This window comes from Misgurnus anguillicaudatus, chromosome 25 (assembly GCF_027580225.2).
Source record: "Misgurnus anguillicaudatus chromosome 25, ASM2758022v2, whole genome shotgun sequence".
Taxonomy (NCBI): Eukaryota; Metazoa; Chordata; class Actinopteri; order Cypriniformes; family Cobitidae; genus Misgurnus; species Misgurnus anguillicaudatus.
In genome coordinates, this window is record NC_073361.2 from 30,955,041 (window position 1) to 30,973,299 (window position 18,259).

The following is an 18,259-nucleotide window of genomic DNA, read 5'->3' on the forward strand; positions in this document are numbered from 1 at the left end:
CAGTTTTTTATTTTGAGAATCAGATGAAACAACAGATGCCATATGTCCCTTTTTATGTTTTTAAGGATTTTTGCTTCACTGGATTACAAAAACATTTGTTTACAACTGATGACCAGCAGGTTAAACATTCTTGTCATCAATGCTCTTTTTAATAAGCAAAATGCAAAAATGCCACATGTTAGAGTAAAGAAGAACATAAATATTACTTGTTTTTGTTTATTTAATGTGAAGAATGTTTATGTCATGGGTTTACAAATGTACAGAGTGAAATCTTTCAACTTGAAAAGACAAAAATAATGACTAACCCAATATGAAAAGTGTAAAACAGCAAACAAAACAGCAATGTTTGGAATAGCCGTAACAATTTTACATGTGAAAAGTCCATAATCCTGTGCATTATGATATATCGACATTTTCATCAAATATTTAACAAACTACACAAACGCAAACAGTGCTGGAATTGACTTCAATGTTATCTGACAGTAGAGAGATGATCTAAAGAGACTTGATAGTTTGTGTAAATAAAACGAATAAAGGAAAATTAAATTCACCGTCTTTCAGACATCATATGCAGGAAAAACTCAACAACAGTCATGAATCTGAGATCTCTGGTGTCTGTAAATAAACATCCAGCCATGACACTGGATTGAATATATGGTTAAAGAGAAACACTAACAAACACAAAGACATTAACATGCTTTAATAAACACACACACACACAGAGAGCTCAACATCTAAATGTTTACCCAGAATCCATTTAAACTCAAAGTGCTCATTCGACTCAAAGTTAATGAAAGTATATAGTCTAGCTTTAGGGTTAATGTTAGATTAAATAATGTGTTCCCGGTCACCCCTATAGCAAAACTGATGTTTATTAATTACAACTGAATCCATAACTTTCACTCTGACTCTTGTTTAATTTAGTCTCCGCCCATCTTATTCCTCTTTCTTCAGGATTAAACAGGACGACTCTCTTCCCATCCAGAAACCTGGCACAACTGACTTATTTATGGGATTCTGGTACCTGTAAATTTGTTTCAATTCCTTTCTCTCTGAATTTTCTTCAGTTTCCACCGCATAAAAGCAGATCAGGCCAGCCGGCTGATCCACGTACACCCCTATAGTGCTGTAATGAGGCACGTCTGAAATCCTTGTGCTAATTCCGTTGTGCCAGGCATCATAACAGGAACCGTCCCAACCCAGAGCCCAAGATTCCTCGTTCTCCCCTAGACCACAAGGACCCCCCCGCCTGCCAGCATCTTCATACGTCACACCAATAACCACCCAACCTGTACACAGCACCTCCCAATAACAGCGAGTTGCAAAGATCGACTGCTTGCACAGCACCTGTAAAAACACATAGAGTCACTGCAGCTGTATTCGTTAAAGGGGTCATATCATGAGATTTTTTTTAAGATGTAAAATAAGTCTTTGGTGTCCCCAGAGTGCATATGTAAAGTTTTAGCTGAAAATACCCCACAGATAATTTATTATAGCATGTTAAAATTCCCATTTTCTTGTTCAGAGCAAAAATGTGCCATTTTTGGAGTTTTTTCCTTGAAATGCAAACACTGATCGCCATAATGGTGGTTTGTTGCAATAGAAACTCAATTATGCTTTCAATTTTTTCTCTTTCTTTCTCTCTGCACTAAATGGCTGTGCCGTGGTTGGATAGTTCAGATTAAGGGGCGGTATTATTGTAATTGGCCTTGCTACCTACCTCACAAAACAGGTAAAATCTAAACGACCTGATTTTTCACATGCTGGCAAAAAAAATGCTAGCCAAAACAAAGTTACTGTGTTGATCTTTTTTTATGTTTTCTAAGTTGATAGAATCACTGGGGACCCAATTATAGCACTTAAACATGAAAAAAGTCTGATTTTCAAACTAAATTTTTATGTTTTGATTTGAGTTTTACCTGTGGGTAGTGTTCAAATCTTTCTGGCCTGTCCAGGCAAGGACACACCTCAGTCTTCAGGCGGGCCACTTTAGTCCCGCCCTCTGTCAGCCACAGTACTTTATTGGCAGTTTTATCGTCCAATGAAAGATTGATCCAGTCTAAGATGAAAAGATTGTGTCAGCTGTGTGAATGAGAAACAGTGTGTGTAAGGTGTTTATGTGTGCGTCTCACATTTGATCATCTCGGCTCTGGTCGTCGGCTCTGGGATGTTTGGCTCATAAACTGGAAGATTGTCTGAAACGTAAACAGTGATAATTGTGTAGACTTAAAAAATAACAATGATCATTAGTTTGTGAAATGGATGTTTACTCTACTTACCGGTGGCACTGTTTTCAGCTTTGTTTTTCTTTCCTATATGAGTAAAGTACACGAATCACAAGATTAAATTTGATCAATAAGATTAGTAAATAATGATATAACTTAGCTAATAGGGAAGAATATACATCTGATCTACATGCATTAGCATTGTGAGTCTCTCTTTGGTGTGTTTGGATCAAACTGCAGACCTGTTTGGCATGAACTGTGTTTTTAAATGTGTGTGAATGTTACCCACTGACCCAGTAACACAGCGTTGTGTCGAATTTTGTTCTGACTCCTTTTTCTACAAACAATTAAATAATTAGGCTAACAACACCACAAAATCTTCAAATACAAGCATCAGCTGAGCTTAGTGTTGTTTTCTGCAGTTTGAAACACATACGCTGTAAAAAATATGCAGCATTTTTGTCAAATCATCACAATTTTATGTAACTTACAATTTTAAGTTAAACATTTTCAAGTTATATCAACTTTTCATAAGCCACAAAAACTTTCCTTGTTGCACTTAAATTTTTATGCTTAATCAACTTGAATTTACAATTCATTTAAGGAGTTGCAATAAATGATCAAAATTAGTTGGAATTAGCTTAAGTTATTTCAACTTTATTTTTATAATTTATAGCACATCCTCACTAGTGAAAAAAAGTTGAAATTCATTATAAATTCAAGTTAATTCAACCTAAAAATTTAAGTGCAACAAGGTATTTTTTACCACTGCAAAAAATACTTTGCTGCCCTTAAACGTTTTGTCAAATCAACTCAGATTTACAAGTCATGTCAACAGAGATGAGTTGTCACAACTTAAAAAATTAAGTTGGCTTTTCTCAACTATTACCTGTAGTTATAACAACTCATCTCTAGTCAAGATAAATAATAGTAAGAAAGTTGAAATGACTTGTAAATCCGAGTTGATTCAACAAAAAAATCCAAGGCAGCAAAGTATTTTCTACAGTGAGTGTACTGGTACGATTTACTAAAGCAATAATCAATCCAAACTACACACAAACCTGCTGCCATTAGTTTCATTTACATTAGTTAATAATGTAGCAAAAACAAAAAAGTTTTCAGACTAAACAAAGTTGCTTTGAGTAGAATAATATATATTAAAAATATTAAACCAATGTAAAATATTTTCTATACAAAATGGTTACTTTAATCCAGTTAGTATTATGTGCAGTACTCTGTGTCCACAGGTTTTTATGCTTAACATTGGCTAACTTAACATCTTGCATACACACAATTCTAAAACATAAATAAATAAGGGTTCAAATCTTGCAGAGATTAGTTGGTTATGTTAGTACTTCAGCAAGTAACTTACAAGTAAAAGTTTACCTGGCTTTTTAGTCTGAGGCATTTTAATTCTTGTGCTTGAAGGCATATTTTGTTGAATGTGTCCTTATGTAGAAAGTGTCCGGGTATGACAGTGTGCTCCCAGCAGAGTCATTTATATAGTTGACAAGTAATGTTGACTGATGGGCACATGGCCATTGGAAACCGTAAGGAGGGTGTTACCAATGTCAAACTTTTGCCAAATAAAGACCGAACTCTATACCGCACAGACACATAACTAGGAGGGTAAGGTATCACAAAACCGGAACAAATGAGACACACGCACAGTCAAATGTTTACCTTATTTTTATAAATGGATACATTCCATACACTGTAAAAAGTCAAAGTTGGATCAACATATAAATGAAGTTAAATTGGTAACTTGGTAAATTGTTTTTGTCAACCTAATTTTCTCACTTTAAGTAAAAAATCTAAGTTGAAAATGTTTAAAATGTATATTTTTATAAATATTGTATTTATTTAAATATTTTTCACCTTAAATTTTCCCTTAAAGTAAGAACATTTATGCTAAAAATTAAATTTTTAGGCGTTACCAATTAAAGTATTTTTTCAAGTTAATCCAACTTTTACTTTTTGCATTGTAGGCTTGCATTGTTTCTACCTAAGGCTAACACAAAACTTTCTGCTTTTTTACAATATAAAAACTTGATTTACTACATTTTATCTCGTTTTACCAAATAAGGATATGGTTTTGCTCAGATTTGTCAAGTTTTGCTCATTTTTGGGTACAGTTTTAAAATAAAAGTTATTATAAAGACCAATTCTGTTTTTGAGATTTTTGCACTCAAATTTTTGAGTATAATCAACTTGGATTTCAACTTAGATTTTTTATCTCACTAGTGGTAAGTTGCTGTAACTTATAAAATAAAGTTAAAATAACTTAAACTAATTCAACTTCATTTCATAAGTTACAGCACTCATCACTATAGTCAAGATAAGGAATCAATATAAGCGCAATTGTACAAACCATCCTTTGCTTTAAAACGAACCCTTTGTCTGATAGATCTTATGTAATCGTTCATGTGATGAATTTTAACAGTGACATTGACACAGAAAGGTGAGTGTTTGTCTGATGTGAAGTATACGGTTGCCTAGCAGGTGGCACAACTGTGTACACTGATTCTGCAGAAACATCCACGAGCACTTTTACTCTGTAAGACACATGATCCCGAGATTAACGGGTCTAAAATACATGCTACAGAGTTAAGAAAGCATTACTCAGAATCTATGCACATGTCTTCACTGTAACATGAACTAGGCCAACAACTCAATATCACCGTTTGGTGGATGTTTATTTAATTTAAAATAAACACATGGCTATTACGTTGTCACTATGATATTGCTCTGATAGTCAGGTGTATTGAGCAACGTTGGGTCTGTGTACTGACAAGATAGTTCAGATGTTTGTGAAGAGACGCCTGGGGTTGCCTCACTTATTTTGGACTGAAGGGAAGCAGTTTTATGATGCTTATAGCAGCCAAGAGCTCTTTGGTATGTTTTTGTATGGGGTGGTAATGTCGTGATGTCGTGTAAGCCTGTGATTATTTCACTAAATCATCACAGCATCTTATTGAAGTGTGATATCGAACGTTTTTACCACTTTTAATTGTTTATGTATCTTTAGATTGACTGGATGGTTCACATAATGTTGATTTAAACCTGACTTTCCTAATTCAGTGAATCACAAACATCAGGAAATGATTGCATGAAGGATTGATTTACTTTCAATGTCTTCTCTGTCTCCAAACTTTTGTCGTACATGATCATTTATAAAGAAAAAAATAAAACCGTATGCGTGAATAAATGTCAGAATGTCTGGTTTTGTATGATCTGAACTTTTAATATCCTTATATGTCTGTGTGCTCATACAGTTAATTTAGTTAACCAATGTGCACCAATGTGACTGTGTGTGTGCGAATCTGTGTGTGTGTGTTTCATATTGCTGTCATTGGCAGTGTCTTTGATGAAACAAACAAGCATCTGACAGCACATAAATCCTTCAGCGATGTGTCTGCTGTGTGTGTGAAAGTCAAAGTGCCAAACGATATAATGTCGCAAAGCCAAAATGACCTTCTCTAACCTACATACTGATATGTGTGTGTCATGACAGATTGAAATGGAAGATTGAAAGGCCCATAATCTTTACTCATGAATTATCTTAAATATAAAAAATATAAAAATAATGCTAAAATCTGTTTTTATTTGTACTTATAATGTTAACTTTAATGCACATTGTAAAAGTAAATCAAACTTGAACTGAAATGAATAGACACAATAGTACTGATCTTTGACAGAAGATGTGCAATTTTAATTATTTAAAATAGATTTTTTGCATGCAATGTTTGTCTTTTTTTGTTAAAGACAAATGCAAATAAGAATCAAATGACATTTTAAGTAAGTTTCGTGACATTCTTGAATATTTTCAGAATGTCAGATTGATCATTCTTTGACTTAACCCAGTTGTAATGTCGTGACATGATTGACAAGCCAAAAATGTAATTCATTACAACACTTCATCAACACTTCGTGCATGTATAGATGCCAATGTATAGATACCCGAGATGAATGACCCCACTCTAAAGCAGGTCAACACATGTCTAACGTGCTTGCGGACAGTATGTAATAAAAAACACATGTCTCTGAAATCAGGTGCCGTGTGGACAGCATAAGAAACAGTAAGAGAGCCAAGGACAAAAACATCACCTGCTGTCAGTACTCAGATATTTAAACCATACATTCAATGGGTCATATTAATACATGGTGAGGTGCTGATCCAGGACCCGCTCACAAACTTCATGACCTCATTACTAACACTTATGTTTGCATGCAAAAATAGTTCAATTATTAAAATAGTTCAAAGTTAAGCATCTTTATGTTTTAGAACACAGGATTTTTCAGGTCTTTATTTTAATTGTTTTAAAACATTATTTGCAGCTGTCATGATTATTAAGAAGAGGGATTGGCCAACATGTGATGCATGGAATTGCCATATTTATTTTTAAAGAGTTGTCAAAACATGTTTCACAAGGTTCAAGGAGCTTTATTGTCATTTCAACCATCTATAGATGATGCAATATACAGTAAAACAAAATGGCATTTCTCCAGGACTTTGGAGCTTTACTGAACAGTACATTTTTAGCTTAGCCGCATAAATTTGAAACAGTTCAAGACGATACCAGTACAATACACTACAATATGCATAAAATAAAAATGATAACAAAGTAGCCCTGATCAGTACAATATGGCTCTGATTACAGAAGATGATTGCAAACATCTCTACACATTTTAGCAGCAGTACTGTAGGTAGTAATGTAAACTATAAAACCTCTTAGCAGTTTTCTTGCAGCTGTTAAAATAACATCAATTTATAAAATGATTTTGATCACCTTCCAGCAACTTAATCTTTGCATTTGCAGGAATTCTTGAACCCGTTTTAAAGCACTGATCAGACAAACAGTGACATGTTGTCAGCTGTATTTCAAATGTTGAGAATGTTGAGTCATGTTCACACTGTGCCAAAAAACTCACACAATGTGAAAGACAATGTGCTACTATAAACATGCTGAATGTTGTTATTTTAAAGAGTTCAGCCATCTGAGATGCAAATGTCCACCATCTGCACACAAACACAATTTGAGTTATTTTAGTAAATGTCCTGGCTCTTCCAAGCTCTACAAAGGTAGAAAACAGGGCCCACGACCTTCAAGACCAAAAAGTGCATTCATTTAGTTGATAAAGTTTTAAATGTTTCTCTTACAAATTCACATTGATTACCCGCGAAGGCCTTTATTAACCCTCTGGAGCCATGTGATTTACTTCTGTTAAGGATGAAACTTTTTTGGGCATGAAAGTCTTGGGCACTGTTTTCTACCATTATAAAGCTTGGAAGAGCCAGGAGACATTTGTGTTTGTCTGAAAAATGATGGACATTTGTATCTCGAAGGGCTTGATGGTGAGTAATTTCTTTATTTTTCTTCACTTTAAAGGAAGTTACTCCATAAAATCAAATTGATGTTAATAACTTATTTTGATTATTTGGCTTGTAAAAGTGAAAGTTAGATTTACTTTTAAAAAATTACTTCAAGTGGTAACAGCAACAATTTTTTCAACTTATTTTTTTCACTGAAAATGAACCAATTTTGAGATGTTACCATTAAAGTAATATTGTAAGTTAATTCAAATTTTAGTTTTTAAGGTCAAGGTGCTGCAAAGTGTCTATATTTTCCTTCTGCCTTTTGACATTGACGATATACAGATTATGTTTTATGTATTTTTGTGATTTGCTTAAGAAACCTCTGCACACTGTAAACTCGGATAAGTTTTATAGCTAAAAAAAAATGATGCAACTAATTGCCTCTGTTTTTTAAAAATGTATAAACCTAAAGACTGTCAGTTTTATTTGCATTTTATTAAATAACTATAAATAAATAAAAAAATCACTTAAATAAAAAAATACTTTTTGTTTATTTTAATTACTACAACTGAAAGTTTGATGTTTGACAACTTTGAATATTAAAACCCAACAAGTTCAGAGTACTCTAAACTTTTGTGTAAACCAATTACCTAATAACATTTAAGTAAACCAACTCAAAATTGTAAGTAAATAATATTTATGTATTACAATTAACCCAAACTTAAAAGTTTTATCATAATTATGAACACTCTGGGTGGGTTATTTTTGACCCATAATGGGTAAATATTGGACAGAACACATGAAGGGTTAAAAATGACCCCATGCTGGCAGAAGTGTAAAAAGTACTCAACAATCTTACTCAAGTGCTGAGTGTAACTTTTACTCAATTAAAATTAAAAGTATCTGGCCAGAATTATACTTGAGGAAAAGTAACATTAATATTGTACTTGAGCATTAAAAAAGTAAAAATGACATGAAGAATAAAAACTAGAGATTCTTGTTTAAGCTTTTAATCTCTAAAAACATGAAGTGAAAGAGGTGGTTTGAAATCTTTTTCAAATTGCATTTCCATTTCAAAAATCCATGTCAATCTGACTGCCTTGATCGCATTTGTGTAGCTTTGGGTTACGTCATGCTGTCGTGTCACGTAAATCATAAACATGTCAGATGTCGAGACGTCACTGCCATACAGAGTGCAGATAATCTGAAAAATGTCATGACACTACAAAACGCCCAGATCAGATCTAAACAGTTGTAATACACAATGTGGACAGTGAGTCTGTCCAATCGGATATGCACCGAAATCAGATTTGGACTGACAGTGTGAACAAGGTCTTCATCTTGATAGAGAGGCTGCAAATAGCAGGGAACGCGAGTAAGACTATTTTACACCTGCAGAAACCCTTTAGGTTGTAAGCTAATATTTCATTATGAATATCCACAGACTATACTGTAAAAACATTTATATTGTCAGATTGATGTATCCGCTTGTGTTGGATTTTGACATCAGGCCAAAGTTGAGTCTTGACATCAGGCCAACGTTCTTAACATCAGATCAATGTCTTATTTTGACGTCACACAAGTGTTGGATTTTAACGTCAATGCCCAATATTGAGCAGATGTCAAGGTGAACTAAGACTATTTAATATCTGCAGAAACCCTTTAGGTTGTAAGGTAATATTTCATAATAAATGTTCACAGGCTAATACTGAAAAAAACCTTTATGTTGTCAGATTGCTGTATCCACTTGTGTTGGATTTTGCATTAAAATCAACATTTGATTTTGAATTCAGATCAACGTTGGATCCTGATGTCGGATTAACGTTAGACACTTGAGAAGGGCTTGAGAAGGGCACCTCAGCCGATGAAGGCAGAAAGGCAGTGCCTGTAGCCACCAGGCCATCCCCTTGTGCATGACCTTGGTGGGCAGAGACTCTCTGGTGTCTGAAACAGTCTGGTGTCTGTGTTGTCGATTTCAAAGAAGCAAAAAAATCTTCATCATCAGATGAACTGTTGGCCAATTCCTTAGAATGGTCCAAATGTTCCAGAATATATAACATTTAAATTAAACCGGCCATCAGCGCAATTCAGTTCGTTTGGTAACAGCAAGCAAAAATAGAATGATAAAATCGAAAAAAGAAGAACTTTGTGACTGTAAATAAAATTATAAGGAGTAAAAAGTACTTTTTTTCTTAAAAAAACGTAATTAAGTAAAATTAAAAGTATTGATTTTAATTGTACTCAAGTAAAGTAAAAATTCCCAAAAATAATACTTAAGTACAGTAATCAAGTAAAATTACTTAAGTATTTTACATCTTTGCATCCAGGGTTAAAGTGACCCAATGTGAGATTGTTGTTAGGCAACCATGGGGTGTACAGTAATAACCCTGCAGTTGAGTTAACCCAGCATGTGTTCTGTCCAATTTTTATCCATTATGGGTCAAACATAACCCACACATTTTTAAAATGCACTGTCCTTAAAATGACTGTTTTCCCATTTATTTTATTGTTTACAAGCAAGGCTTTGAACCATAATTTTTTTCCTATTGGTTTGTTCTGAACAGAAACAGTATTTTAACATTTTTGGTTTTCGGTTCAACCCCTAAAATTGGCGTTCTTGACGCGGTTACAACAAAAAATAAAGTTCCCGAACCAGTTAATAACGTTCCATGTCAGCCATTGGACATTCAAATAAGTAGGCTGATCATTAGGACATTAAACTTAAATTATTAGTCTACATAATTTTCCTTAAGTCTCTATCTTGTCATCAAACATTAAAAAATTCCAAACGGCACTTCGAAAAGAAGATGCAGCACAAACAGTCACTCCACATAAAGTGAAAATGACATTTTTCAGTGCTTTATTCACCAAATGTATTTTATGGACTACAGAATCAGACACAGTAGTGTCTCTCTCTCAAGTTTATACATCAAGAGTTCTGATCTTTGAAGGGCATAAAGATTATCACGTTTGATTGGAGTTGGACCAGACACATTCAACCGTATGTGCGTTTGTGCATACAGAAAATTGCTCACTTTAGCACCTTTTTGTGGTTAAATTGTTTAATATCATAAGTGTTAACATTTGCAAGCCTATGAAACACGTGCAAATGATCAACTTTCACCCTACACTGTAAAAAAATTGCTGTAATTTCACAGCTGGTTGCCAGTAACTTACTGTAGAAGATAAAGACTGAAAATGTTTCATGTTCATTTAACTTTGAACAAACTGTTGCCAAATAACATAAATGTAAAATCTACAGTAAGTTACTGGCAGATAGTTGCCAGTAATACCCAGTAATACTGTAATTTCTACAGAAATGTTTTACAGTGTATTTAAATTTGCATATTAATCCGCGAATCGCATGCAAGCCGAACCGTGGATCTGTACGGATCACGGATCAACTGCGATTCATAACACCACTAATTAGCAGTGTTGTAGTTCTCAAGACTGATCTCGTCTAGAGACCACTTTTTAAAGGTCTTGGTCTCGTTTTTGAATCAATCGTTTTTTTACTCTGTCTCGTCTCGGTCTCAGACAAAGAGGACTGAAATTTTATTTCAAGAACGATCAAGACCACAACTGATGGCACATTACAAATTTATTTTTTATCATTAATTTTATGCAGTTTATTCAGGTTTGGCATATGATGATGTGCACACACGCACGTCTTGGTCTTGACTTGGTCTGGACCCTTTAAAGTCTTGGTCTCGGCCTCGGCCTGTCTTGGTCTTGACTTGGTCTCGACCGACCCTTTAAAGTCTTGGTCTTCTCTCGGTCTAGGCCTGTCTTGGTCTTGGTCATGACTTGGCCTCGGTTTAGGTCTTGACTACAACACACTAATTAGTATTAAAAAAACAAACATCTTGAGATACTTGGTAGCCTACAATATTTCCCTCTAATAATTGAGCATTAGATACTTGCTCTTGAGTAGGCTACTTGCTGGTGGCAAGCTTCTCATTCTCCGATGAGTCAACGAGAACCAAAACTGAACTTTACAGAGTCATATTTCACAGAAATTTTGTCACAGAACGAAAAAATAACGGTATTCACCCATTACCATCATTAAAAAAAATTCTGTTCCGGAACATATCTATTTCTTGAAAGTTTCTGGTTTCATTTCTGTTCCTTGCAAAACATCAAAAGTTTCTGGTTTTCGTTTTCGTTCCCTGAACTGGTTCAAAGCCTTGTTTACAAGTCACCGAAACAGACAATGTGTGTATTCGCGCGTCAAATTGAGTCTGTTGCAGATAAATACCCATAAAAACTGTTTAGTGGAACACATCCAAAGACCATTTTTGTCAACAAAGAATAAAACTCATCACAACCACCAAAAGTTTGCAGTGTTTGTTAAAATGAGGCTGTGGTATCGAAATGACTGTGTTTAGAAGTTCTTTGACTCATTTTATTTGAGTTTGTGGAACTTAAAGCAGTGAAATCGTTGAACACACATAAGACATTTAAGTTAAATAAACTTTTTTCACAGGTTTGCACAGTTCACTCGTACTTTTTGGGGTTTGCAGTGTGCCTTTATATATTTCTACTTATATTTTACAATGATTGTCATCCACACAAACTCTTAAACTGAACACTAATAAATATTATTTTGTTTTAAAGATAACTTGGTGTATTCAACAGCACTGTTGTACTTGCCCGCATGCGTTTGAATGATCAGGGACTCTTACCTCATCTTCATTGGAACAGTTTGTGATCAAGTCAACGTCAGAGTTTGTTGATGCTTCTCTCATAAATATCAGTGTAAATAAGCCTTAAAGAATTCATCAAGTTGCACAATATTTTCACCCTTTTGCGATCATACAAATGCCAAAACGTTAACGTGTCGGAATTAGACCTCTCTCGGCCACTCGGCCATGCGTGCTAAACACTGATTTATAAACTTTAATAGACATGTTGAAAAATGATACGCTGCCTTTAACTAGGCTATTTCTTTCACTTGGCTATTGCTGTAGTCTTCACGCTGAGAAAGACTGGTGCTTCATGGTGACGTTTTGAAAAGCCGGACTTGGATTCAGATCACAGTGGGGCCCGAGGGATAAAAATAATTCAGCAAAGGCTGGCATTTAAAGACCGGGGAAGGGAATCCTCCCTGCAAAATGCACATGCAGTACCCTATGTTTATTACCAAAGAGTTTAACGTCATTCTTATGAATACAATTTATGTATCTCATAAAAACTATGAAAAAACACAAATTTATTGCAGAAGGAATTAGCCTAGGTTGTGACTAAATAAATTAATTAAAATTATGTTATTATTTATACTTCAGTATCTTCAGTAGTCAGAATTTTTCTATCAAGCAGTTTCTTGAGGATTTACCCTTCTTAAACAGGAGTTTTAAAGGAGTTCACATCTATTCTGGGTTATGCCACTCATGCTTTAAAAAAAACTTTAAAAAAATGTTGACATGTTGAAAAATGTGTGCATATACCTTCTCATTTAAAGGTTGAGTTTAAAACATTTTTAAAATTGATGAGCTTAACTTTTCAGTTAAGTGTCAGCTAAGTGGTTAATGTCTTTTATTGAGTTGACTATCAAAATTGCCCAAACCTACCTGAATTCATAAAAAACAAGTTTTGTAAATAAAAATAAATGATCAAGTATGTGACACATTTTTATGTTTGAAAGAATAATATGTTATAAATGTATATTTTTATGTATTTCTGGTTATTAGATTTGTCTAAGGTTGAAAATGCTTGTTTTAAGCCATTTTATTGGTGGAGATCTGATGATTAACTACGTTTGACTGCCGCGTGCTGCCCCCTCGTGGTTAATTTGGATTATTACACGATAGAGTACACCTGTAAATAATAATAATAATAAAAAAAAACATTTTCGTAGTTATATTTTTACTTTGTCCGTTTCTATTTCGATGACACAACATTTTTTTATAAACGCAGACGTCGTTTGGGTAGCTGTATAGATTAAAACAATCTCTTTTGGTTGACATTTTCAAGTGACCATAAACTGACCACACAACACAGCAGAACATGTGTGTGTGTTAGATTTTAAGTTCGTTTGCTTTATACTTACTTATGATGTATTTAATTATTTCCTCTGTTCTTTTGTACAGTTGTTGAACATACACAGAGTCCTGTGTAAAACATCTGTTTGAGCTATAAATGAGAAAACCTTTGACCCCGACGTGATTTGAACACGCAACCTTCTGATCTGGAGTCAGACGCGCTACCGTTGCGCCACGAGGCCGTTTGATTATGGGTCACAAGATAGTGTTGTGGTGTTCCGTTCATAGAAATGTGTCGAAAGTATTTGTATGCGTGTCAAAGTATTTTTGCTGTTTGAGCTTTAGCGCCCTCTGCTGGCGTGACCTGCTCACATTAATTTCACATAGACCTACTACACTAACATCATCAAAAACTGATTCATAAATAATTCATATAAACCTGCTGTAAAAACTACTAATAACAGCCAGACATTCTTGTTTAATCCCATTACATGTTTTCATTATTAAATATATAATAATTATGAGTCCTGTATACATTCCCTAAGAAATTTAACAAGATAAATGGCACTTATGTATAGAGTTAATTATTTCATCTCTTCTCATGATCTCTTACATTTTGTCTATTTAATAATAGTTGCATCAATGCAGAAGTCCAATAGTTGACCCCGACGTGATTTGAACACGCAACCTTCTGATCTGGAGTCAGACGCGCTACCGTTGCGCCACGAGGTCGTCCTATGATAGAAATTAAGTTTTGCAAAATGGTTTTGTGAATATAAATATGTTATAAGTATTTTTATGTGTGTCTGAGTATTTTTTGCTGTTTGAGCTGTAGCGCCCTCTGCTGATGTGACCTGCTCAAAATTATTTCATATACACTAACATCATCATCAAAAACTGATTCACAAATAATTCATATAAACCTGCTGTAAAAACTACTAATAACAGCCAGACATTCTTGTTTAATCCCATTAAATTTTTTTTATTATGAGGAATCCTGCATACATTCCCTAAGAAATTTGGAAAATTGCATTTACGTATCGAGTAAATTATTTATTCTCTTCTTGTGCTAGATTATATTGGGTCTATTTAATAACAGCTGCATTAATGCAGAAATCAAAGAGTAAAGGATTGACCCCGACGTGATTTGAACACGCAACCTTCTGATCTGGAGTCAGACGCGCTACCGTTGCGCCACGAGGTCCTGCGGGTTTTGTATTGTCATACACCAGTGTAACCGTGCTCTCTAACAAGAGTATGATTTTGCATATAATAAGCTCATGTCATCTTAGCACCCCTAAAACTATCAACTGTCAAACTATCAGACGAATTTGACTTTGAAAATAATTTATTAATAATTAGAAATGAAAGTTTGAGCTGTTGTTTAATTTGAACAGTAATATCTGTACCTTTTTGTCAAACAGATATTGAGACTCAATAACATCTTTTCTACATTTTTGGGATTCATTATATCATCATCAAGTTGATTACAATATTGTTACATTTGGTGTCTTTATAAAAACAAAAAGTTTAATTTTTTGTGTAATGTTGATTGTAGTCGTTTTATTTACACAAATGCAAAAGCCTTTGTATATTTAAATGTATATTGTATATGTTTAAATTAAATGCCTATTTGGTTTTTGACAAGGTATTAATAAAAAAATTGTTCTATTAGTTTCTGCTGTTTTGCGCATGCGTGCTGGCCCAGTGGCGTACAAGCGCGCGAGGTGTTGTGCTGCTGCACGTCATCCAGAGGCACAAGCAAACTCAAAATCATTTTCATGAAGAATTCTTTGAAAATATCCAGTGTAGAAACCAATAGAAGGTATTTTTTGATGTTTTGACTTGTTTGCTAGCCTGCATAAATGCATTAATGTCTGTCGTGTTAAATTTAGTGATGGGAGAAACGAAGTTTTTCGAAGCTTTGATTGAACCAATCAAAGCTTCGGTTTAAAAGTGTATAAAAGTCTATATTTGTTATTTTTATTGTCAAAATGACAATCGTTTTGCTAGATAAGACCCTTATGCGTCGTTTGGGATCGTTTATAGTCCTTTGAAACTCCGTGCTGAGTTAAGTGTTGGTGTCCATTAAAGTCCATTAAAATGAGAAAAATCCTGCAATGTTTTCCTCAAAAAACATAATTTCTTCTCGACTGAACAAACAAAGACATCAACATTTTGGATGACATGGTGGTGAGTAAATTATCTGGATTTTTCTTTTAAGAAAATGGAATATTCCTTTAAGTGCTATAGGGTCCCCAGTGCTCTATCAACCTAGAAAATGTGAAAAAGATCAACAAATATAAAAAATAGCTTATTGAAATTTGGCTCCTCTTGTGATGTCAGAAGGGGATCTTATTATAATAATACAGCCCCTTAATCTGCACTATCCAACCACGGCACTGCCATAGTGCAGAGATCAGCTCATTTGCATTTAAAAGGACACACACAAAAATGGCATATATTTGCTTACACCTACAAAGTGGCAATTTTAACATGTTATAATAAATAATCTGCATGGTATTTTGAGCTAAACTTCACATACATACTCAGTCTGGGGACACCAAAGATTTATTTGACATCTTAAAAAAGTCCCCTTGTGAAATGTCCCCTTTAAACTGTGACTAATAATCCACAAATTGTGCAATGTAAACTGTAACTGTCTGTCATAAAACTGAACACCTGCCACGTAAGTTACTGACAATATATGATTGGCTAAGACGTGTCATGTGATCCTAGTTGGCTGTTTATCTGGTACAGTAGACCAGCAGATCTTGAGCTCTCTGTAATATTATAACATCGCTGGAGTGGGCCTTCTACAAAACTCATAACTCATGAATGATTAATCCAGATGGTTTATTTTAAGAGAAATAACATACAGTGTTTCAATAGTGGGTCTTTACTGACCTCTAGTGGTCCACATGATCATTGCTGTTAATATCAATCGAGTGAGTTAGATTAGGAACACATTCAATGTACTGTATAGCTTAAATGCACTGTAGGTCATTTTGCATAAAAGCATCTGCTAAATAATGTATAATGCAGATTTTATCATAAAAGAAAATGTAGCAGAGTGAAATGAAAACAGCTTTTCTTTTTGGCTTTTTGGCTTTTTTCACCCATCTCTTATATAGAGAGTGCTGTGTGAGGCATGTAGGGACCTGAAGTGAAGCATTGGTGCTGCAGTATATCTCTTCACCATAACTGTTTCTGCTCTCAGCCCTGCTGATCCCCCACCAGGTATATTATGGGATGAGAACTCTATTAATACAATCACCATGGACTTGGAAATATGAGAATATTAAACTCACATGGGATTAGGGAAATGAAGAGTATAGCCAAACCTGTCATGTACCCGTCAACTGTTCATTTCTAAAAATGAAAATTTTGTCATCATTTACTCACCCTCATATTGTTTTAAAGGTGCAGTGTGTAATTTTTAGAAAGATTTCTTGACAGAAATGCAAAATAATAAACAAAACTATATTATCAGGGGTGTATAAAGACCTTTCATAATTAACCGTTATGTGTTTATTGCATGAGACGTTTTTATCTACATACACCGAGGGTCCCCTCACATGGAAGTCGCCACCATGTTTCTACAGAAGCCCTTAACGGACAATTTTTTTTACTCTGACGATGACATGTTTTTCCGGTGGCAGCTACCGTGTGTTTCAAAAGCAAGGGGTGAGCAGTGGACTACGCCGTTGGTTGCAATTCGCAACCTAACCACTAAATGCCGCTAAAATTTACACACTGCACCTTTAAATCTGTATAAATTTCTTTGTTCTGCTGAACACATTATATTTGGGGAATGTTTGTAAACAAATAGTTGTTTAGGTGTAAAAGCCATATAGTGTCATGCTAGTTGCTGCTCTTTTTGCTGAATTATGAGTAATGTCTTAAAGTATTAAATAAATTGATAAAATGTAAAACCAGGTGGTTTAGCTATTCTTTTGTTTTGTTATTTTGTTATAGCATATTGTGATTTAGGATGGGGAAGGAATACATACAAATGTATAAATGGTTTATTAGTAAAATGCTATGGGTTTAACAACTCTTTCACCGCCATTGACGAGATATCACGTCAATTAAGAGAAAACGCTTCCCTGCCAATGACGAGATTTTCCGTCTTTCCGCAATACCGCTATTATCCACCAGGTGGCAACTTTTTTTCCGCAACTTTTTAAACCCGGAAGTATTGCCCTATGGCAAACTGCTGCATGTCCGTGTCTGTTTTAAAGATCGCTCTGAATGGGAACTCTATGAAAAGTCTGTCACAAAAATGGAATTATCTCTGCTTTTTGCTCAAAATGTGGTGTTTTTGCAGAAACCTACCCATATTCAAAAGCTGATTACAAAAGAACCACTGAAGGTAGGATGAAACGGTTTTTTTTGTTTGAAAGCAGAGGGTCTGTTCTTTCATTTGGTATATTGTATGTTTATATATTTAAAGAAGAACATTTTCTGGAAGGCATTAAACTTTGGTGAAAATCATGAAAAACACTGGCGCTGGCTGGCAACTTTTTAAAAAAACGCTGGCGGTGAAAGAGTTAAGAAAGAATACATAATCAAAAAATGTTATGCATTTAAAACACATTAGATTAAGTAAAACTATTACATACATTTTATTATTACTGGTTTAATTTAGCCTACATCTACATCTATCATATATCTATCATATAAATATCTATCATATAAAGTTTATTTTTTTATTTTTTTAGATTAAAAGTATG

General features: G+C 34.3%; 2 protein-coding genes and 3 non-coding genes across 5 annotated transcripts in view; all 5 read right to left on the bottom strand.

Annotated features, from left to right (window-relative positions):
* The window catches only part of LOC129425815 (immunoglobulin kappa light chain-like), a 688,217-nt gene that overhangs the window by 10,784 nt on the left and 659,174 nt on the right, over window positions 1-18,259 (bottom strand). The window lies entirely within an intron of this gene.
* On the bottom strand, window positions 201-3,740 carry LOC129425453 (tripartite motif-containing protein 16). Its single transcript, XM_055181420.2, has 5 exons — window positions 3,612-3,740; window positions 2,280-2,312; window positions 2,133-2,195; window positions 1,920-2,059; window positions 201-1,347 (listed from the first exon to the last, which is right to left on the bottom strand). The coding sequence occupies exons 1-5, from the start codon at window positions 3,655-3,657 to the stop codon at window positions 937-939; spliced, it is 693 nt and encodes a 230-aa protein (XP_055037395.2). The 5' UTR covers window positions 3,658-3,740; the 3' UTR covers window positions 201-936.
* Window positions 13,694-13,765, bottom strand: trnaw-cca (transfer RNA tryptophan (anticodon CCA)). Its single transcript has one exon. It is a non-coding gene; the product is annotated as a tRNA-Trp (tRNA).
* trnaw-cca (transfer RNA tryptophan (anticodon CCA)) lies at window positions 14,184-14,255 on the bottom strand. Its single transcript has one exon. It is a non-coding gene; the product is annotated as a tRNA-Trp (tRNA).
* Window positions 14,656-14,727, bottom strand: trnaw-cca (transfer RNA tryptophan (anticodon CCA)). Its single transcript has one exon. It is a non-coding gene; the product is annotated as a tRNA-Trp (tRNA).

What these genes read in the sequence shown, in the direction of transcription:
- LOC129425453 (XM_055181420.2), bottom strand. Translation starts at nt 3,657, where the DNA reads ATGCCTTCAAGCACAAGAATTAAAATGCCTCAGACTAAAAAGCCAG. An exon ending in AGCTGAAAACAGTGCCACCG is followed by an intron (nt 2,196 to 2,279) that starts GTAAGTAGAGTA and finishes TTTACGTTTCAG; the next exon opens with ACAATCTTCCAGTTTATGAG. An exon ending in GATTTGAACACTACCCACAG is followed by an intron (nt 1,348 to 1,919) that starts GTAAAACTCAAA and finishes GTGTTTTTACAG; the next exon opens with GTGCTGTGCAAGCAGTCGAT.